Source organism: Peromyscus californicus, unplaced genomic scaffold (assembly GCF_007827085.1).
Source record: "Peromyscus californicus insignis strain IS unplaced genomic scaffold, ASM782708v3 Scaffold_21__1_contigs__length_65335640, whole genome shotgun sequence".
NCBI classification, from domain to species: domain Eukaryota; kingdom Metazoa; phylum Chordata; class Mammalia; order Rodentia; family Cricetidae; genus Peromyscus; species Peromyscus californicus.
This window is the reverse complement of record NW_026294514.1, coordinates 55,277,699-55,295,653: the sequence shown is the minus strand read 5'-3', so window position 1 is coordinate 55,295,653 and position 17,955 is coordinate 55,277,699. Positions and strand designations below refer to the sequence as shown.

General features: G+C 44.5%; 1 protein-coding gene across 4 annotated transcripts in view; it reads right to left on the bottom strand.

Moving 5' to 3' along the window:
• Window positions 1–17,955, bottom strand: part of Hdlbp (high density lipoprotein binding protein) — a 77,692-nt gene that overhangs the window by 34,431 nt on the left and 25,306 nt on the right. For 3 of the 4 annotated variants that reach the window (XM_052750332.1, XM_052750331.1, XM_052750329.1), the window contains 3 exons: window positions 4,208–4,272; window positions 2,707–2,819; window positions 49–206 (listed from right to left, as the gene is read on the bottom strand). In XM_052750332.1, the coding sequence (XP_052606292.1) occupies window positions 49–206; window positions 2,707–2,782 (234 nt within the window). In that variant the 5' untranslated portion in view covers window positions 2,783–2,819; window positions 4,208–4,272. Of the gene's footprint in view, window positions 1–48; window positions 207–2,706; window positions 2,820–4,207; window positions 4,273–7,789; window positions 7,898–17,955 lie in introns of those variants that run through there. The other variant, XM_052750330.1, reaches the window with a different exon arrangement.

Sequence of the window (17,955 nt, the reverse complement as noted above, 5' to 3'; positions counted from 1 at the left end):
CTGTTTCCTACAAGGAGCAGATAAAGCAAAAAGAAATGGTGTTGCTACCTGAGTGATGACAGAGGCCTTGATGGGCCGGATCTTGTTACTCCAGGCTCCAGCAGGTTCTTGGGCACTTTCCAAGCAAGCTGCTTTCTCAGGAAGTGGAGGGAAGGCATCCTTGTAGGTTGGCGGGTCGCTTTCCTCTTCTGAATTTAAAGTGGCAACTAGACCAGAGAATACAGATTAGGAGGAAAACACTACAATTCAACATTATGTGAAGAGAGATAGTTGAGAGGTCCCAGCAGGAGGCCCTGAGCACTAAACAACAGTGAGTGAGCAGTGCTACCATCGCACTCCCTCACTCACAGCTATGGGAAAGGATCTCAGGTAGTCATCAGGCCCAGCACCCTGAGCCTGAGAAGTGGACGGGGCTAGAGACTCCTAATTCCAGAAATGTCAACTCTTTGCCCTCTACATGGTCCCACTATGAGAGGTCAGACAGTATAAGCCCCATTTTAATACTACGATGTATAAAACCCTTGAAGGCAAGATTTTTAGGTCCTCATATTTTCTAATAGTACAAAAGCAAATCAAGACTATAAATGCTTGGCACAGAATACAAGTTTAAACATTGCTTTTAAGAACTACTTTTGAGGTAGGTTCCACATTTTTTTCTGTAATGTACAATGGTGAAATTAACTCACATGGGAACTGTCTCTGATGTCCTCTCAAGCCAAGTCAGGAACAGCGAGACTTGGGAAAATCAGAGCCTCTGATTATTAGTCATGTTCATGGTCCATGATGCTCAATTTGTGCATGCTTTTGTCCAGTTAACCATATCTCCACAAAAGCAAGTACACGACTGTTTTGGATAATCCCAAATTCCTAGGACTGAGCAGTATCTACCAGTAGCACGGTCTAATAAAAACACAATGGACAATGACTGAGGGAAGCGGATGCAAAGATCCATGGCCAGGCCCCAGGTGGAGCTCCAGGAGCCCAACTGGTGAGAAAGAGGAGGGATTGTATGAGCGAGAATTGTTGAGACCAAGATTGGAAAAAGCACAGGGACAAATAGCCAAACTAGTAGAAACACATGAACTATGAATCAATAGCTGAGGAGCCCCCAACTGGATCAGGCCCCCTGGATAAATGAGACAGTTGATTAGCTTGAACTGTTTAGGAGGCACCCAGGCAGTGGGACCAGGACCTGTCCTTAGTGCATGAGCTGGCTGTTTGGAACCTGGGGCTTATGCAGGGACACTTCCCTCAGCCTGGGAGGAGGGGACTGGACCTGCCTTGACTGAGTCTACCTGGTTGAACTGAATCTCCAGGGGAGTCTTTGCCCTAGAGGAGATGGGAATGGGGGGTGGTGGGAGGGGGGAGGACAGGGGAATCTGTGGCTGATATGTTAAATTAAACTAAATTATAAAAAAAAAAAAAAAAAAAAAACCAAAAAAATCAAAACCCACAATGGAGCATGCAGACATGGAGGAGAGAAGACGCCCTGTGGAATTAGATAGGCTTCTAGTCTAAGTCCACTGCTTTCTAGCCTGATGGTCGTAGCATGAGCAGAGGGTGAACTCTGGCAGTGCCTTTTCCCCTCTTAAAGGAGAAACTACAGATAGTTGCACTTAGGCTCCAGATACTGAGAACGAGGCAACCAGCAGTGTCTTAGGAATGACCAACACAGTGGTCACTGGGAATGGGTGGGTTAAGTGTGGCTAAGAAGTGAATTTTAAACATTTAATTCATTCTAAATTTTTGAAATGATATTCAATCCCATTACGGGAAAACTTAAACATGTTTTAACAACTTAGAACAATTTATTCTTTCATTTGAAAATTTTAGAAAATATAAATATAAATAAAAAATATTATCTATATATGTTATCTGTGTATGTGCATACGTCTGCATGCTGACGTATGGAGGTTAGAGGGCAACTTGCAGGAGTCAGTTCTTTCCTTCAACTGTGTAGGTGCTGGAACCAAATTCAGGTCATAAGGCTTGGCAAATAGGCACCATTACCTATTGAGCTGTCTTGTGAGCCCTGATGAAAGACTTTCGTAAAAAAAATTTAGCACTCCAATCAAATGCCCTATATAAACATGGATACTAAAATTTAAAGAAAAATAGCTGGTTTTAAGATTTTTTTATATTGAGATGTTGCAATGACAACATTTTACATACACTGGGTTAAATAAATATATTAAAAGCATAATGGCACATGCCTACAATACCAGAGGCACAAGGATCATGAGTTTGAGATCAGCCTGGTTTAAACAGCAAAACTTTAGTCTGAAAATATTTGGGAAAAAATTCACTTGTTCCCTTTTTTTTAACCTGGGTTTGGAAAACTTCCAAATTGCTTATGTGGCTAGCATTCTATTCCACGGGACAGTGCTAGTCTCTATCTTAGCCAGTGGCCTTCAAGAGCACAGAAGTTAGACCTCACCTTCATCCTCAGAGGCTCAACAATGTCCTGGGATGCTTCATAGCCAACATTTTAGTATCCCATAATTGGAGCAACAATTTTGTAAATGATACCATTAATTGCCAATTGTGGGATTAATTGGAGTCTAGGAAACTGCCCACATTTACAGCTCACTGTTTCTGGAGTCACTCCTCTCACCTGTCCAGTCCCACTTGCAACCAACTAATACAAATTAGCAGAAGCCCAGTCTCCGAAGGTTAACAAGGAGAACTTGTAAAGTGGTCTGTCACCTTTGATTTGTTGTGGAACCAGCCCACTTCGATGTTCAGCAAAACTCTCTTGGGTCAAAACTGCAACGGAGCTCATGGTTGATCTCACGTCCACACACAATCCTAGTAAGACACTACATCAAGAGAAAGGTAATCAAGGAGGAGAAGACCCAAGTACAGCTAACTCACAACCATCTACAGGACTGTTATTTTAAATGTTTCAGTCAAGGTTTTTATCTTCTTACTGAACACCAGAGTATTTATTTTCCTCACAAGGTTGATGTAAATTACTCTTCACGGTTTCATCTGAAGGGTGAACATGGAAAAGCCAAGTAAAGTAGGGTCCTGGCCCACTTGATTAACTGTTTTCTCAGAAACTGTCATACAGTAGACAAGACTTGGCTAAGAGACCTAGTACGAGATGCCCACGGCTTAGACTCTGTACCACCTATCCACTGTAGGAGCCACAGTGAGATGGCCCCAGTAAGAGCGTGTACCCTCCCCCCACATCATGGGTACTCTGGGACTACTGGAACCTGCCACCTGCCTGACAAAGCTAGGGTATAGGTCAATGCCAGGTTTATTCTCTTACTAGCTATCTCCATCTTACTTTGTTAACTGTTCAACATATGCCTTCTGATGTTTGTAGAAAGTATAAAAATGACAATTACTACAACTAGGATATGCAAGGTACTTATCAAGAGACCCTAAGAACCATTTCAACACTCTCAGGTTTCGGGGGGGAAAAGAAGTCTCACAGTGCTTCATGATGTCAGTAAACCAGGGCCACATAGTGTGCTAAATGCCTCAACTTGCCGACTCTCTCAGGCCCCTCCTGCCCGGTGTGGGAGGAGACTCCCTCACAAGAGGAGACCGGCTCAAGGCACAGCATTCCTTATTCCAGGACAGCCATGACAGTGGCTCGGAAGGTCCCAGCTCCCTTATGTGTAAAGTCTGGTGCAATTCAGTATTCTCAGACCTTGCCCTTCTGTAATTCTAGGCAGCTTCACAACACCAGAGGAAGAACTCTTTTCCTTTACACCATTATGCACCAGTGTCTTACTTGTATCACATCTTGGCAAAATGCAAGCACGTTAATAAATTATGCAGCTGGGTGTGGTGGCAAACACCTTTAATTCCAGCACTCGGAGGCAGAGGCAGATGGATCTCTGAGGCCAGTCTGGTCTACAGAGGGAGTTCCAGGACAGCTGGGCTACAGAGAAACCTTGTATCAAAAACAAAACAAACACCAAACAAAACAAAACAAAAAACCAAAACCTTACTTCATTACAATAAAGACCTCTTTCCAACTTTATAAACTTAAGCTCAATATTCCTAAAGCATATTAAGCCCCAAATCCTGAAAAAACCAAATTCACCTTTAAGAAGAAAAGGATTAAAACAGATGCAGGGCAGAGGACACAGCTGAAGGCACATGAAGCCATGGAGATGCCTCTTATGCACACAAGATGAAGCCTAAGAGGCGGCACAGGCCAGTCTTCAGTAAAGGCACTCGAACTTACCAGCAAAATGGTCAGTAGCCAGAAAGTCCGTCCCGAGGTTGCCTCTGTCAGCCTGCCAGCTTTTACTGGTATAGGGTAGCAAGGGAGAGAGAAAAAAAGAAAAGTTACTTTTCTATGCTTTATAACTTAGTCCCTTTCACCTCTCAAGAAAGAAAGGGCTAAATATTCTTTATATTTGGCTTCTTGTAATTTCAATAGTTAGGCAATCTCTAGGGGAAAAACACTATAAAAGTTCTTGTCTTAGACCATTAACTTTGAACAAGACACATTACAGTAAAACTTCAATCATCTAGAACTCTCAGAGGACAAGTCTTCAAGGGAATCTTAGAAGTGACCTGTACACTAGGTCCTTGTGACTTCTGCCAGGCTGAATCTGCTGTGACGCTGTGGCACATAGCAGAATTCAGATCTTGTGCTTGAGCTTTCAGAGTGCCCAAGGGCTCTGTAACAGAGCTGGAGTGGTGCACTTCTTTAATCCTGGCACTTGGGAGGCAGAGGCAGGTGGAGCTCTGTGACTTTGAGGTCAGACTGGGTTTCAAAATGAGACTTGTCCCCAAAACAAAACCAAAAAGAATCCTTGTTAACTTTGCAGTTCCTTTGTTCTTGCTATTGTCCTGTAAAAGTCCTTCAGTCCCTTCTAATCCAGACATTTAAAAATCAGGTCATAAAACCACAAGATTCAAAGGCCACCTGAGAAGGGCAAAAACTATTCTATAAACACCTTTTTCTTGTTCTTGAGACAAGATCTATGTGAACCATGTTGGCCTTAAACTCAAGAGATCCACCTGCCCATCTCCTGACTTTTTGGACTAAAGTGTGTTCTACTATCACTTTTTTTTTTTGGTTTTTCGAGACAGGGTTTCTCTGTGTAGCTTTGGTGCCTGTCCTGGTCCTTGATCTCATTCTGTAGACTAGGCTGGCCTCGAACTCACAGAGATCCACCTGGCTCTGCCTCCGGAGTGCTGGGATTAAAGGCGTGTGCCACCACCGCCTGGCCTTAAACCCAGATGCCCACTCCACTTTATCATGTTCATCCATGTTACCTCCACTATGTGTCTTGTCTCTGTGCTGCCACTGACTAGTACCTCTGCTTTCCAGGACAAGGTAAGTCTTGAGTACAGAGCAATAGCTACACAAGCCTACACCATATATTGCCTAGCACAGACTGCAACAGTCTCTACATAGACTCTTTTAAGCATGCTCCCATACCTAGGCATCCTTGTCCCAGAGTATTTACGGTGAATCAAGTGGCTACTGAAAGCACCTCCATGTCTAAGCCAGTTGTCACTACAGGGGAGATGAGGTCTATTTACAAACGGACATCGGGTATTTGTTTTAAATTAAGTCTTTAACAGGAGCAGAGCTTCCAGAGCCCCTGACAAGTACAAACACCCTCTGGCAGCCAGGGACAGCAGAGTGGATTTCTAGAAAACTCCGGACAGGTGGACAAGACTCACTGGGGCCTAGCTTTCAGATTTCAAGGTTTGTCAGAGCTTGAGGCAAAGAGATCACAGAGATATACTGAACAGACTCTGTTCAGTTATCATCTGGTAAGGCTTTTTTTTTTTTTTTTTAAATTAACGACTCAGAACCCTGTTAAAGACTTAATTTAAAACAAATACCCGATGTCCGTTTGTAAATAGACCTCATCTCCCCTGTAGACTCTGGGGTAAGTAGAGCCCACCTGCCCCTGGTTTAACGCAGAGCCTATGCGGTGCTCCCCCCACCTTTATACCCACCTGCACCTGCTGCTCCCTGCTTTACCTCCACTGACAACACTCAGAGTTCTAACCTGCTGCACCTGGATGTTCACATTGCACAGCAGCCACCGCAGCTGAACACGCGCCCTCCTCCTGCATCTCCACTGGCTAAACTTTCAGGAGATTAAGAGCCCAAGATTTGGTATCTCAGACTTTTCCTGGATTATAACATACAAGTCAGGACTGAAAGAGATTGAGTTGAAAGAGATTGAGTACTACTCTAATCTGATTTTCAAATACCATCAGAGAAAATAAAAAGAGTGCTCTTGGGATCCCAGTTCCCCTGCCTCCCTGTAAAGATTCTGTCAAGATAGGATGAAATCTACACCCTTTCTTCTTCTGGTTGCTACATGTCATGTTTCCTCCAGTGGGTGCAGACCCTTCTCTACAGTCTCCAGTCCCTCAGCACTGAGGCCATCTCAACCACCTTTGCCACTGGAAGCTGGAGTCAGCACCCAATGCAAACCTCTATCTACAACTTGGACATTACAATTTGCTTCTTAGAGCATAAATAAACATGGCAGAAAAAGTCAGTTCTCAATACACAGAACCAGAACTAAAGGAAGAGAGGTAGAGGCCAAGGGTGGCCTTTTTTACTCCTCTAAGAACTAGGGAGCAACAGGAACTTCTGCAAAAGAGAAAGGTGAATCTGTGGCAGCTTGAAACCTTGTGTTAATCCAGAAATCAGAAAAGGCTGCAAATGAATTCCACACTTTTGCTTCTGAACAAGGAAGTATTTCAATTGATTCCCCTGTGCTAAATTGTGCCAACTAATTATGTAAGGGGCAATAGTATGCGAAGATAACTCAGTCAGACTCGAGGAAGAGTATCACTATCAACCTTAGAGGGACTCAAGTTCTTTATACACTAGACCAGTCGGCATGGAGGGCACCGAAAACCTCCAGCTTGAAAACCTTCATCTGAGATTCAGGTTTCTCTTCCAAAGTTGAAACTGTTTACTTTTATGTCCTCAGAATTCTTGCGAAGGTACCCCCCACCACCTCAAAAGTAGAGTACAAACTCCAAAATTAAAAACAAAACTCAGCTCTGCTGAGATCACATACTCTAAATCTGTGACCACCAAGGCCGGCCTAGTGCTTTACCCAGCTCTGGAAGTCAGAGACCCAGCCTGGGAGGAACTTTCGCAGATGCCACCTCAGCATGGCCCTCCCACCGGCCAAGAGCGCCCGCGGGCGGGGACAGACTTAAAGGGACAGTATCCTGTTCGGCCTCCCTGCCTTTCATCCAAATTCGGTATTTTTCCGTAATGTATTTTTCACCCATGGACCCTGGGGCGCATCCAAGTACTTGGGCCGGGAGTCCTCCAGTGACCACGTAGCCGGATGCCGCAGGTGGAGGTGCAGCGAGGCACCGCGCGGGACCTAGGGGCCCCGGGTGAAGATCCCAGCTTGCAGCGCGAACTAGGGCGCCACTGACCCAGGTCCTGTCCACAGCCCGTAGGGCCCGTGCGGCCGAGCTGGGGGGAAGGGGTGCGGGGGAGGGGCCGGCTCGGTTGCCCACGTCACCAACCTGGCCAGGTCGCTCCCCTCCCCCACCGCGGCGGCCCGCCCGGTGAGCTAGTAGTCCAGGCTGCCCCGGCCCGCAAGCAGACCCGCGGCGCGTGGCGGACTTGGGAAAGTTTCTGCGCTCCAGTGCGGCCATGCGCAGAGTGACACGTAGCGGCCCCCGCCCGTCGCGGTAGCGGGAGACCAGGCGCCAGTGCGGCCGGGGAGCTGGAGAACCGACCCCGGCCGTGCCCAGCAGCGAGCCCCCCGCCGCCCCGCTCCTGGCACTCCCGCCCGCCAGCTCGCCCGATCCTCACTCGTGAGTGTGACCTCCCGAGAGTCTGTCCGTCTGTCGCTGCGCGGGAGAAGCCGGGACGCTCCGAGGCGCGGCGCCCGGGCCGCCGCTGCTATATAGGGCGGCGGCTCCAATCCCGCCGAGACACGTCAGACCGGCCGCCCGCCCCGCCCGCTGCAGGGTCCCCAGAGCGTCCGGGAGCCGACCAACTCCACAAGAGTTCTGCGGCCTGAGAGGGGGCGAGGAGTTGGGAACTTAGTTACCTACAGAGAGCAGGCAGGCCCCGAGATAAGGGTAGAGGAGTCGAGGCCACCAGCAACAGTGTCACCAAAAGAGAAAAGCTCCGAGGACCTCACACAGCAGACCGGCCGGGAAAACCATTTATTTTACCATCCCCAGAGCACTCCTTGGTGAAGCACATCTCCTTCACTAGAGGTTCTGTTCCTCCTCCCGCCTCTACTACAAACCCCTGCCGGCTTCATTCCTCAATGACCAACATAACAAACTCCAAAACTGTGAAGCCGTCTTCACCGTTTTATTCAGGGTCCTATCTGTACAGACCAGCCTGCAGTGTGTTCCTCCCTCACCCATACTGAGTTGGACAGTGCAGAACCTCTGCCTCAGAGTGCTTCCTTGGAAGCCAGTTAGTTCTGCCCTATTGTGTCTAGTGACAACTACTTGAAGAATTTGTAGACATATATCATTTTGAACCTCTCCTGAGGTGACATCAACACACTTCTGACCTACACAGAGCAGACAGGTCAGTGAGACCCATCAGTACAGGCCATGACCATGAGATGTTACCCAGAATGACTAAAGGCTAGCAACCAATCAACCGGTCCCCCCCCCCCCCCCCCCCCACACACACAAAGTTTCACTGCGTAGAACTAGAGGTTCTTTGGTCTCAGCTTCCCTCTCTGGTACTTGGATTACATACAGGCATGAGCCACCAGGTCTGGATAGTATGTGTCTCCCCAGGTGTGTTTTTAGTGTGCTATGTGGAAAGGGCAGAAGAGGCCTTCTGCAGTTTTTCAGTCTAAGGCTCACAAGGATTTGCAGCAGTGAACAAAATAAGCAGGCAGACTTGACACATACTTAAAAGGTAGCAGTACTGTGACGGGCATTACGAACAGCACAGCACAGCGGCTCCTGGCTTGAGGGACTGGGAAGAGCCGCTCTAATTGGACTGCAGACTAAGGGACAAGGAATATGATGAGTTCAGGCTGGGGACGAGGGCTGTTGAATACGAAAGGATATGCAAGCAGGGGTGTCAGAGTTCAGAAGCCGAGGAGCCGGCAATACATCTGGCGTGAACATCACAGCCCTTCATGACATAAATCACTGAAGGCAAAGGATGTGCACTGCTTGAAAGACCCAAGGGCATCTCCAAGCTGCCAGCAGTTACCGAGGGATACAGCTTCCTAAAACCTCTGTGGGCACCAACTTGTCTTCCCTTCTGTGTTACTACTGTGGTCTGCTGGGTGTCTTTCCCTGGAGATGAATCAACCATCAACTAGAACAAGTGTTTTGTTGTTGTTGTTCTTTTGTTAGTTGCTGAGGTCTCAGGGTTCTGGAGAGGGAGAGGAGGAGGAGGAGGAGGAGGAGGAGGAGGAGGAGGAGGAGGAGGAGGAGGAGGAGGAGGAGTAAGGACCCACAAGTCAGCACTTCGCTGTCAAGGGACGGACCTCCAGTGGAGCCAGGAAGTCAACACAAGTACAAGGAGACCTCAATGAGCTGGTTAAAAATGTGGCTAGCTGGGTGTGGTCATATCCTAGAATCCCAGTACTCAGGAGGCTGAGGCAGAGAGTAGTGGGAGTTTGAGGCAGTGAGCTAGAGTAAGATGATGTCTCAAAAATAAAACAAAGCATGAACTTAATGACATTATTACACCAAGGAAGGTGTGGTAACATTGGCTTGTAATCTTAGCACTTGAGAGAGAGAGAGAACCAGAGGATTAGAGTTCAAGACCAACCTGGTCTATCTATATGAGACTTTATGTCAAACAAAAAGATACAAAGTAAATGTTAAATGTGCAACAAAAAAAAAAACAAACAAACAAACAAAAAACATCCCAGATGCTCCTGGAGCGCTGAGAATTATGACTAGTTATCTTCAGTATACTGAAACATGGGGAGTGTGAACTCTAGCTGCCTCAAAAAGTGAACACTGGTCTGAGATACTTCGGTTTTCGTGCCTCAAGGAACATGAAATAAGCTTCCTGATTGATTGCTCAAGGTAAAATGCTAGAAGATAGACACACTCCAATTCGCCAAATCATGGTTCCCTAAAAGAGCTATACCCTAAACAAAAAGTGGATCTAAGGGGAAAAGTAGACCAGGAACATAGCAACAAGTAGATGCTTTCTGACTGGCTTGGGCTGGGAGATGAAAGCCTCTCTGGCCAGTGCACAGAGTGAGACTAGAACTCTCAATGGCTGGGTTTAAATCTCCATCACCCCTTCTGCCCAGGAACTCCTACCTCAAGCAAAAACAAAACAAAAACAGGAGGTAGGCATACTCAAGAAGGAATAAACTGCATAAAAGGATAAAAAAAAACCCCCATATTCACAGATCAACTACAGTATAGAAGTTAAAAGTCCAAAGAGTAAGATGCAGGGGAGTGGAAGAGATGGCTCAGCAGTTAAGAGCACTTGCTTTGCAATCATGAGGGCTGGAATTTGGATCCCAGTACCCATGTAACAAGCCTGGTATCCCCATAAACACCTATAAAACACATACACAACCCCTCCTTTAAAAAGGGGGGAAGCGGAGAGATAACTTATTGATTAAAAGTACTTACTGCTCTTGCAGAGGACCCCATTTTGATCCCTAGCACCAACATGTAAGCTCACAACTGTCTATAACTCCAGTTCTAGGGTATCTGGTGTTCTCTTCTGGTTTTCCTGCAGTACACAGGCAAACATGTAGGCAACACATGCATACACATATCCTGGCTTTGCTCCCTAATGCTATAAAAATTTGTGAAACTACAACTGAAAAAATTAAATGAAAAAAAATTAAACGATATGGGATTAGACACAAGATGATATAACTATTAAAAACATGAAGGTGGTGGCACACACCTTTAATCCCAGCACTCGGGAGGCAGAAGCAGGCGGATCTCTATGAGTTTGAGACCACCTTGGACTACAGAGTGAGTTCCAGGAAAGGCGCAAAGCTACACAGAAAAACCCTGTCTCAAAAACCCAAAAACCAAACCAAACCAAAACAAAAACCCAAAAACCAAAAAAATATGAATTAATAAAGACATCAACCACAAACATGACATTAAATAAAACAAACAGAATGAACAACAGAAGAGATAGCTAAGAATCACGGAGTGGAATCTCAGAGTTGGGGATGGTGCGCAGAGATAGATCACTTGGCTAACATGTGCAAGCTTCTAGGTTTGATTCCTAGCCCAGCAAACTAATCTAAACAACAAATCATGGAGCAGAGGATAAGACAGTCTAACATATTCTAAGAGGAGTCATAAAGCCCATGAATGGAGTTGTGTGAGAAGAATTCTGAGTGCTTGTGAGAAGGTCCAAGAAAACAAGTCTTGTGACCCTAGTTTTTTCAAAACACAAAATTGTTCTTGGAATGTGTTTTCGTGCTCCTCCCAGGTGTAGTGATTAGAAGTGAGTTTACTTCAGATTTCTCATTATTGCTTGCTGCTGTCATTCAATTAAATGCTTAAATTATCCTTTATATGCTTCTTGGAAAAACATGTTTCTGCCACGTGTTGCTTGTCCTTGTGATTGTACACTTACTCATGTGACTCTTCTTAACCCTCAGAGTATAAACGTCTGATGCTCTGAATAAAGTTGGCTATTGCAGGAGACTTTAGTTCACCTCATTTGTTGCCTGTGTTCTCCCAGGTCCCACTGCCTCGAGAGTGGTGACACTCCCCCACTTAAAAAATGTACAGAATAAGCTGGCCTACAGCAGACATGCAACACTTGTTACCGACAAGGGATAGACATGCTAGCAGTCTGATACTCATACTGAGACTGATCACCAGGTTAGGACAAAGAAATGTTTTCAGTGATCTTGACAGCTAAAAATTTGTAAATATATATGGGTCAGAGTATACTTTTATTAGTGTAAACCCCTATTATGACTACAGAGTGTGTTTCCAGGACAACCAGAGCTACATAGCAAAACCCTGTCTGGAAAACAAAACACAGCAAAAAAGCTTAACAAAAAAGCAGTATTTTAATAACAAATATATCAAAACTCACTTTTCTTTCACTGATGTTTATTACCATATAAACACACAATTCAGCAGCCTTAAATAAAACAGTACAAGTTCAAGCTGGAGAGATGGCTCAGGGGTTAAGAGCACTGGCTGTTCTTCCAGAGGACCTAGGTCCAATTCCCAGCAACCACATAGTGGCTCATGACCATCTATAATAGGATCTGATGCCCCCTTCTGGTGGGCAGGTATACATTCATAGCACTCATACATAAAATATAAATAAATAAAAAAAATTTTAAAAAATAGTACAGGTTCAGGAAGAGAAACAAATAGCTGTCTTTAGTTTCTTTCACATTGCCTTAAAAAACAAACAAACAAACAAACAAACAAACAAACAAACAAAAAACAGGGCGGTGGTGGAGCACGCCTTTCATCCCAGGACTGGGGAGGCAGAGCAGGCAGATCTCTGTGAGTTCAAGGCCAGCTGAAACTGTGTCTTGAAAAACCAAAACCAAACAAACAAAAAACAGTAAATGTTCAACATTTTTTCCTTAAAAAAAAAAAATACACTTATTTCTGAGGTATGTGGTAGGATGCAGGTGTGCTACAGACTGCACGGTGGTCAGAGGGCCACTTTTGGGAGTCAGTTCTTCCTTTCCCCCATATGGGTTCCAGAGATAGAGCTCAGACCATTAGAACTGAGCAAGGACCTTTACCCACACTCAGACATCTTGCTAGCCTTTTTTTTTTTTTTAAATAAAAAACAAATATGTCTGGTGGTAGTGGTGCGTGCCTTTCATTCCAGCATTCAGGAAGCAGAGACAGCCTGGTCTGCAGAGTGAGTTCGAGGAGAGCCTGGGTACACAGAGAAACCTTGTCTTAAAACAAAACATTTATTTTACTGAGGGTGTGTGGGGTGTGTATGTGCGTGCGTGTGTTATGCATATGCCAAATAACACATGTAGACGTCAGAGGACAACTTGAAGGATTTGGCTCTCACCTTATACCTTGTTGAGGCAGGGTCTTGTTTTGCAAAACTTGTTACCCACTCACTGAGGCATCTCACTCAGCCACAGTATCTTGTTTTTCCTCCCTAATTCTATCATTTCTCCTCAGGAAGTAACAGAAGGGTAACAATTTTTCCTTCAGTGACTGTTATTCTGGCTTATTTCTCGTAATGTGAAAATATGTATCTGTATTTTAGTTCAGCAAGTGATGAACTAAGTGGACACACTATATAAAGAACACCAAATGGGCTGCCATAATTCCTGAGTTTATGCAGGTATGACTCAGGTCACCTTGGCTAACTTTTACCTGTCACGTTTGGAGATTTGGGGGGTGGGTTTTGTCAGTTGTGGTGCCATCTAAAAGAACCTGGTGTAGAGCAGGTATCTTGCTAGCACTAAATGAGCACAATCCAATAAATGAATATACGTAGTGAAACTCAATTTGATAAATACTGAAATAATCAGCACATATGCATAAAGCTAATAAAATACATACATTTTTAAAATGCATTTAAAGTATATTTAAAAGAATGTATGTCAGGTGAATAAAACGTGGAATTCTTTTCTAAAGGGTAGACCAGATGTGAGATCCAAAACAAAGCAGTAAGTTAGTAGATTTCTACAGAAATGAAGCAGACTATTCTTCACAGCTAACAGACCAAACCTCCACCCCCGTGAAGTAAGATGATGTCAGGTCCTGCTAACAGTCTGCTTTCTGGTTGCCCTGAGTTATGGCTCCCACCAGGGATGTTGTAGTTTAGAGAGACTCCTCTGGGCTTACTCTCATACCTGGTTGTTAATGTAACCACTTGTAAAAATAGTACAAATAATGAAGCAAGAATGAATGTTTCTAAACATTAAGTTTACTATAATGAAATTCTTAGGCAAGGCAAATAGCTTTAAAAATTACGTCAATTAGAAAAAAACTATCTTTAAAATCTCAAAGAACACTATAATCTATTTGCTTTTAAGTTTCTGAAGTTTGGGATCTATTTAAAAAAAGAGAGACAGAAAATTCTAGAAGCTATGCATAAGTTTGATTTACCTAAGAAAGTAAGTGGAACCTAATCAGCAGACCTATTTCAAGTGAGAGGCCCAAGGTCTCAGGGCTCTACCCAGCACTCATTAAGTGGCAGACATCAGAGCCTTGACTACAGTCTAGTAAGGGGACTTCAATCTTACACCCAGTGCCACAGAACAGAAAAAGACAACTGGTTTTGTTTGTTTTTTTGAGGCAGCGTTTCTCTGTGTAGTTTTGGTGCCTCTCCTAGAACTCGCTCTGTAGACTAGGCTGGCCTCGAACTCAAAAGACTGGTTTGGAGAAGAAAACATGGTAGAACTGGCTACTGTGCCAACAAGTAAGTTCAATTCCCAACACCACAACAAACAAAACAAAACCCATATATAAACCTGTGGGTAACTGGGAAAACAATATAGAGCTTCTCTGAGAACCTGGAGAGCATCACAGGCTAAGTTCTGTCAAACTATAGCACCACACCCAGGAGTAACCTAGCAGGATACAGTTCACCTGTGCCACCCACACGTCACCCACTCCACAAAAACAAAAAAACAGGCCTTGAAAGTGAACATGCTTTCCTATATCTTCACCCATGAAGATCACTTGCCTTGCATGGCTCCATAGCACCCCCACTTCCCCTTCTTTATTTTTTCAAGACAGGGTCTAACTATGTAGCCCTGGCTGGCCTCAAACTCACAGAGATCTGCCTGCCCCTGCCTCCCCAGTGCTGGGATTAAAGGTGTGCTCCACCATGCCTGGGGAAGAGAGGCCTCACTCAGAGCAGTTCTGGCTCTACTACCTGGAGCTCACAGCAATCCAGCCTCAACAGCATGTAATATTTTGAGGAGGAGGACAAGACAGTTATAAAGGAGCACTTTCCTTCTCACTACTTTTAATTGTCTCACTATAAATCCCATTGGACAAGAAACAAAACACTTTGACAACTGACCAGGGGCAGCAACTTAAAACTTGAGGATTTTATTTGAATGGTTTTTAACTTTCTTCTTACAAAGTTCTACAAGCTAGATTAAGCTAAACTCATCTTTATAAAAAGCTTTGATACGGATACAAAGCTAGCTAAAGGAATGGATGAAAATACGTAAGAATTTGAAAGATAAGAGTGAGTATCTGTGGTTCAAGAACATTTCCAGCTACATAGGAAATTCTAGGCCAGCCTGGGATTTGTGAGATTGTCTCAAAAATAAAAAAAGGAAAAAAAATTGTAAGTTTAAGAGCAATTTTATCCAAATAGCAATGAACTCTCTACAAAAGAAACAAATACTAGAAAACTAAGTGGGTTCTCTACTTTTCCAAATAGAGTCAGCCCATGGCACCAGAGGGTGTCACATGTTTGGTGACACTGGACATTTCTCCCCCTTCACTTGGGCTTTTCCTCAATTGTCAAATGAGCTGGTGGGACTGCATCCTTTTTTCAGTACTATCTTTCTATGAGATCAACTCTTTTTGATTTAAAGACTTCCTGGAGCCAGGCAATGGTGATGCACACCTTTAATCCCAGCACTCGCGAGGCAGAGGTAGGAGGATCTCTGTGAGTTCAAGGCCAGCCTGGTCTACAAAGCGAGTTCCAGGACACAGGCAGGGCTGTTACACAGAGAAACCCTGCCTTGAAAAACAAACAAACAAACAAACAAACAAACAAACAAACAAACAAACAGGCTTCAGGGAAACATTTCCTGTCTGTGCAAAGAATTAATTCAACATAAACATTCATACACGTATCATGTCCATACAAGAGCAAAGTCATTTTCCTCTATCCTAAATGATTGATAGTCAAAACATCAATTTAGGATTAGGATGCCAGAATTGAAGAGAAAAACTGATTCACATCTGAGGAGCAAGAACTTGGATGTTTCATCTGTCAAGTGAGAATGCTATTTGCAAAAAACCAAAGTGTACTTTGTGTATGTGCAACATGCATGCAGGTTTGTGTACTCTTGGTATGAAGGGCAGAGGGCAACCTTTAGTTAGCTTAGCTGGCCAGTGAGCCTCAGGATCTCTGCCTGTTTCTGCCTTCCCAGTGCTCTGGGATTACAAGGGTGCAATACCGTGTTTGTTTTTTGGGGGAGGTAGAGGGTAGAGCAAGGGCTCACTTGTATTCCTGGCTGGCCTGGAACTCACTAACATCTGCCTGCCTCTGCTTCTTCTTTTTTTTTTTTTTTAAATTTATTTTTATTTTATGTGCATTGGTGTTTTGGCATGTGTGTCGGGTCCCCTGGAACTGGAGTTACACAGACAGTTATGAGCTGCCATGTGGGTGCTGAGACTTGAACCCAGGTCCTCCGGAAAAGCAGTCAATGCTCTTAACCATCTTAGTCATCTCTCTGGCCCCGGGCCTCTGCTTCTTGAGTGCTGTGATTAAATGCATGAGCTACCACGCCTGGCCAAGTCCAGTTTTTAATGTACGATCAAACTCAGATCCTCATGCTTGTGAGGCAAGTACTCTATCAACGGGGCCACCTCCTCAGTCCACAAACGATAATTTCTACTAGAAAACCAGAACCACACAGAGAGGGAAGGAAGGTAGAGACAATCCCGTGACTCCAAACCAGAGGGAGCCAAGCAGAATAGCAGACCAGCAACAAGGGCTGAGGAGAGTCCTCTACTGCAACTACAGGCAGGTCTCTGGGACCACGCAGGAAAGAGTGGCGGTGGCAACTTCAACATTTGATAAAGAGGCTGTCTAGACAGCAAGGGAATAAAGATGTACAAGGGCAAGAGCAGATAGTGACAAACAGCTTAGCAGTCGGGAAACAAACACAACCTCCAGAAGGAAGCGAGGGACTAACCCTGAGTCCACAAAGAAGCAGCACACAAGGTGGAAGGCTGTGGTACACAGCAGCATTTCCAAAACACATTCAAAGAAAAAGTGGTTTCTTGGCAGCTTCTGAATATACAATGTGTATCATAGCTTGGGACCCACAACAGTCCAGTCTCAAATGTAATGGTGCAGTTGAGACTACATCTTCCGCAAGAAAGCAAAACTGCAAAGGTCTATTATATCGTCTAATTATTATACATTTTCAAAACTAGAAGGCAAGCATGTAACATACCCAAGACCTTACAGTTCTATCTTTCCAGGCATGGGAAGGGAAGAGGGAACAAAGAACACCAGAAGTGGGTCAGGGACAGAAGCCAAGCCAAGAACATCTAAACACACCGATTCAAAACTTTTAGAACCATACAAATCAGAGAACTGTAAAATAAATTATACATAGTCCTCTGTTAAATTTACTACATTCTTATGTGTCTTGGTAATCAAGTTTACATCCCTAAGAATCAAAATTGTCAGAATAAGACATAACACTACAGTAAGAACCCTAGAAGTTATTATTTGAACTGGAAATATCTATGTCTTTTCATTTTGGCCTGGGGTACACTTCTGTGTTTGCTTGCATGGGAAACCACCTAGCGGCTTATAGCACCATTCCCACTGGACCAGGAGTCATTGCGAAATGGCTCTAGGCCTGAAACAGATTTAGATAATACTGGCCATCCTGCCATAGCAGAAAGCAAGGAGACATGGGATCTTGGAAACAGGTCAGCAAATAGAAAAGCTTTGCTTCAAAAGAGTGAGTGAGGACTTTGGATCCCTGGAACCCATGTAAAAGCCAGACAGTTGTGGCAGCCACCTGTAACCCCTGTACTGAGAAGGCAGAGATGGAATCTCTGAGGCAAGCAAGCCTCTAGGTTCAGTGAGAGACCTCACTAAAATTGGAAAGCAGTCAAGGATACATATAGGTATGTGGCGATATACTGGCTCCGGGTTTTTATTACAAGACCTTTTAAGAGTCGTGTTAAACAGGCATGCAAGCAAAACAATAAACAAGGTTGGAGAAATGGTTTAGCAGTTAGGAGCACTAGCTGCTCTTTTAGAGGGCCTGGGTTTGATTCCCAGCACCCGAATGCTGGCCTGCACCTATCTTTAATTTTAGTTCCAAGGAA